This window comes from Olea europaea, chromosome 15 (assembly GCF_002742605.1).
Source record: "Olea europaea var. sylvestris chromosome 15, O_europaea_v1, whole genome shotgun sequence".
Lineage (NCBI taxonomy): Eukaryota > Viridiplantae > Streptophyta > Magnoliopsida > Lamiales > Oleaceae > Olea > Olea europaea.
In genome coordinates this window covers 21143882-21148210 of record NC_036251.1, presented here as the reverse complement: position 1 = coordinate 21148210, position 4329 = coordinate 21143882, and the positions used below count along the sequence as shown (strand labels likewise).

Below are 4329 nucleotides of genomic sequence, written 5' to 3'. Positions count from 1 at the left end.
TATTTGATTCATATATTTAGAATTTTCATTTAAAAAACTCTATGGTTTAACACTTCTTTTCATAAAAGTGTTTTAAGATTGGCTGAACTATTGTTAAATCATTCGTAGATACAGTATACTTTCTCTATTGAATGATTAAAATACTTGTTTGAGTTTTAATCTCATTTATTTATTTTTACTCGTGTGATTTCTTACTGCTTTATGCCTAAAGTATATGGCTATTTTTGAATCTTATTCTAGTAAACAAAAGTGTTAATGTTGTGGCAGGAGGGTTAATCTTTAGATTAACAATTGAATTAAATTGATTTTAATGAAATATCTTCCGATTAGAGAAATTAGGTTAAACATCTCTAATTGAGTTATAAGAATGAATCATTAATATTGAATGTCCCAATCTAATTGAGAGAATTCTGACTCTTTAATATTTCAGGCCTTGATTTTATTTTCATTCAAATAAATAATTTTTTTCACACATTCAAAAGAACGTACATCTTTCGAATCCTTTAAGCATTTTCAACTATCTTCTAGAATCGACACCTCAAAATTGTGTTATGACTACGCGTTATTTATTGGGCATAATCAACACCTATTCACCCTCTCGAAGTATTAATCGAATTTTCCTACATACTCCAATTGTTTTCCCTTGCTAAGGCAGATGAGGGGCAAACCTACCCAATTCACCTAGCTTGAAGAATCACTCCAAAAAGAAACACCCCAATGACCCTTCCCGCCTATACGATACCAAAAGCGAGTTTTAGATTCTATTAAAGTGATTATGGCCTAAGCGAGGCTTAAGGATGTAAAAGAGATGTAACCTTGTTCCTTTCCAAAATGGGTCGGGGAGTCCTCACCTTGTTGGATAATCAAGAAGAGAACAAGACCGTTCTAAACTAACTACATCGTATTTTAAAAATTAAATATTGAGTGCATTAGTCGAGAAAAATAGTTTGAAAAAAATCGATTTTCCTGTCAATTTTCCACTTTTTTTATCGGTAAACGTAAATATCATTAATCAAAATTGTTCCATATACAAGCACACCGAGCATTTCCGGGCAAATCAAAAGTCAACATCATATACAATTACTCCGGACATACTCGGGTATAACAAAAATAAGTAAAGTGCAATGAAAATCAATGACTTGACACTGAAAATTCGAAATGGATCAAGACATCTAGATATAAAGAGAACATAGCTTTGTATACGTGTGTCTTGATCCGTCTCACAACACAATCTAAATTAGGTGACAGGTCTTCAAAAATCTTTCTATTGCATGTAAGCCAAATGTAGTAGACGGTACTTGCAAGTGCAATCCGCTTAGCCATACTAAGCCATGAAGTCACACGGGTCTCCTTTTTTAACCACTTGAGAGCACTAGCAAGTGTAGACATAGATTTTCTGATTCCAAGCCATAGTAATATTTCTCCATAATGTCGAAGTGAAGAACATTCAAAAAATAAGCGATGAACCATTTCCTCTTTATGCCCACAAAATTCACACATGCGGTCAATATCCAAGAAAAGCAATTTGTATTTAGCTAGGAGCTTTGATTGGGCCCCTAACCAAAGCAAAAAAGAGTGTTTCAAAGTGATGTAAGCTTTCCAAACGTCGGCCGCCCAAAACTTTTTTGTACCCCTCAGCCTATATGCCATTTTCGTGCTGAATTTTGCGCCCATTTCTCCAATGAAAAAACTGTCCAAGAATCCCAGATTTTGGCCCCCGGTTTGGGCGGTTTGCAAGCCCATAGAACTATCCAGATTTTCCTGTCCACGGCCTATGTTTTCTCCCATATTCAGATCCCTGTTTTGAGCAGTCGACAGATTCAAAATTCTGCCCAGATTCGGTCTTAATAGTTCCCAGTTTTGAGACTGTCCAGCTCGTCCCTGTGCAATAAACTGTAGACCAGCTTACCTTTGAAGCAGTAAATTTATGATATCCAGCAGTTTTTTAAAGAGTGGAGAGTGTTCTTTTCTAGGACTAATCTCCCAAATGCAAGCTCCTTTACGATACACTTGGTGGACCCATCGAATCGAAAGTGTGTCCTTTTTACGTTGTATGTTCCAAAGGGATTTAGCAAGTAGTGCTAAATTCCAACTCTTCAAATCCTTCAAGTCAAGGCCCCCTTTCTCTTTTGGAAGGCAAAGATCCTTCCATGCAACCAAAGGCTTTTTAGATCCCCAAAGAAATTTTTGACAATGGCTAACAATTCTTAATATAATTGTAGCCAGGATAGGGAAGATAAAAAGCCAAAAACATTTAACTCCTTGAAGAACCGCCCTTATAAGTTCCACTTTTCTCACATAAGATAATGAAAAGCAATTCCATGCACCAATATAAGTTGTAATTTTGTCAAGAAATGAAGCATAACAACTTATTTTCAGTTTTCCCGAAGCAAGTGGGATGCCCAAATACCGAAATGGCATACTACCCCTCGGGACATTGGTGAGTTCCAAGATATCCTCAAGTAGTTGTCCATGAATCCCCGCCGTATACAAACTGGATTTGAGGATGTTTAACCTTAAACCCGATACCAAACCAAATTTTGAGAGGCAATCCAAAAGAATTTTCACCGACATGACATCTCCCCTAGTAAAGAGCATCAAATCACCCGCAAAAGCTAAATGGGTGATCTTTAGGGGGGCCACATTTAGGGTGATAATTGAAATCAATATCATTTATGGTAGCTTTAAGCATTCTTGATAAGTATTCAATGCAAAGCACAAACAGAAAAGGAGATAGGGGATCCCTTTGCCAGAGCCCTTTCCTTCCTTTGAAAAATCCATGCAAACTCCCATTTAAAGCGACGACATATGTTGGAGAAGTAACACATTCCATGACCCAAACAACAAATCTCGAGGGTTAATTCAAGCCTTCAAGAACATCTCTAAGGAAATCCTAACTTACCGAATTATAAGCTTTGGTGAGATTAATTTTAAGGAGGCATCTTGGAGCAACCATTTTCCTATTGTATTGCCTCATGAGTTCTTGGGTAAGATGGATGTTCTCCTTAATGTGCCCAAAATGCTTAATATTAAATTCCTTCAATGCTCTATTTAGTTTGCTCAACTTCTTGCAAAGAATAAATTGCTTTGTCCCCCGTAAATTAAGGTTCCAAGAAGATTTAATAAGATCATGAAAGTCCTCATGCTTAATTCACATGTTGAAAATTTTGAAAGGGTTTTTAGCGCCCCAAACTCAGTCATGAACGGAAACAATGCAAGAGGAATGATCGGAAAGGCATCCCGAAAGTAGAAAATTTGCATCAACATATGTCTCATTTTGCACCCAAATATCATTTACCATTGCCCTATCAATTTTGCTCCAAACCGAGTTATTAGTCCACATGTAATAACAATCAATGGATCGCACATCCGTAAGAGCCACATAAAGGCAACAATTTTCAAAATCCTTAATTTCATAAAGAGTAACATCCGCCCCATTACATTTCTCGTCAAATTTGAGGACATTGTTGTAGTCACCAAGAATCATCCGAGGCATAGAAACTTGAGCATTGAATTCCATGATGTTATTCCAAAGTGGCCGCCGGCTAACCAAAGTATGAAATTCATAAACAAAACTAAGAAAAAAGATATAAGATGTTACCTTGCAAGTAACTTTACAATGAATGATTTGTGGATGAACCTCCATCACATCCAAAAATACTTTGGATGGATTCCACAAAATCAAGATCCATCCGGCTCGATAAGTACAAAAATTGTTTACATGCAAGAAGTCGTCGAACTCAGTCCTCAAAATTCTCATCAATTTTCAATCCCCCAACTTTGTTTCCAAAATACCCATGATATGAATGCAATGTTCCTCGATAAATTCACGAATCCTATTTTGTTTAAGGGGTTGATTCATACCCCTAATATTCCAAGATGCGAGCTTCATGATGTGAAGCAAGGGAAGCACCCTTCTTCTTGTCAACTTTCGAACCTAATTTTCTTTACTCCTCGACCTTGCCTTTGAGCTTTTCATTTGTAACTTTACTTGAATCTGCCTCATATGGATTTAATGATGAATCTGGACCAGATTTTGAGGAGCTAACAAGAGCATATTTTTTTCCCCGAACCTGCCCGATTTTTCTTGCTAACAACCTCAACCTGTCCCGGAATCTGGGCTTACTGGTCATCCATTAATTGCTTTGTATTTTGGTTAAGAGGCTGCCTATCTTACTCATCCAAAATCCCAGATTGTTGTCCAATTTCTTCACCACAATTTGGGGCAGCCTGAAACTTAGCAGCTGATTTTCTAGCTTGCTTTTTTGTTCCATGAGCATCCCGAGTTTGTATATTCGAGGATACCACATTTTTGGCCTTACCTTTGTA

General features: G+C 37.0%; 1 protein-coding gene across 1 annotated transcript; it reads right to left on the bottom strand.

Moving 5' to 3' along the window:
- Positions 1–677: 677 nt before the first annotated feature.
- LOC111411376 lies at positions 678–2673 on the bottom strand. Its single transcript, XM_023041913.1, has 3 exons — positions 1910–2673; positions 1204–1828; positions 678–731 (listed from the first exon to the last, which is right to left on the bottom strand). The coding sequence occupies exons 1-3, from the start codon at positions 2671–2673 to the stop codon at positions 678–680; spliced, it is 1443 nt and encodes a 480-aa protein (XP_022897681.1).
- Between the last annotated feature and the right edge of the window lie 1656 nt (positions 2674–4329).

What these genes read in the sequence shown, in the direction of transcription:
- LOC111411376 (XM_023041913.1), bottom strand. Translation starts at nt 2,673, where the DNA reads ATGATATTGATTTCAATTATCACCCTAAATGTGGCCCCCCTAAAGATC. An exon ending in ATAAATTTACTGCTTCAAAG is followed by an intron (nt 1,829 to 1,909) that starts GTAAGCTGGTCT and finishes GAATCTGGGCAG; the next exon opens with AATTTTGAATCTGTCGACTG. An exon ending in TGAGACGGATCAAGACACAC is followed by an intron (nt 732 to 1,203) that starts GTATACAAAGCT and finishes GGTATCGTATAG; the next exon opens with GCGGGAAGGGTCATTGGGGT.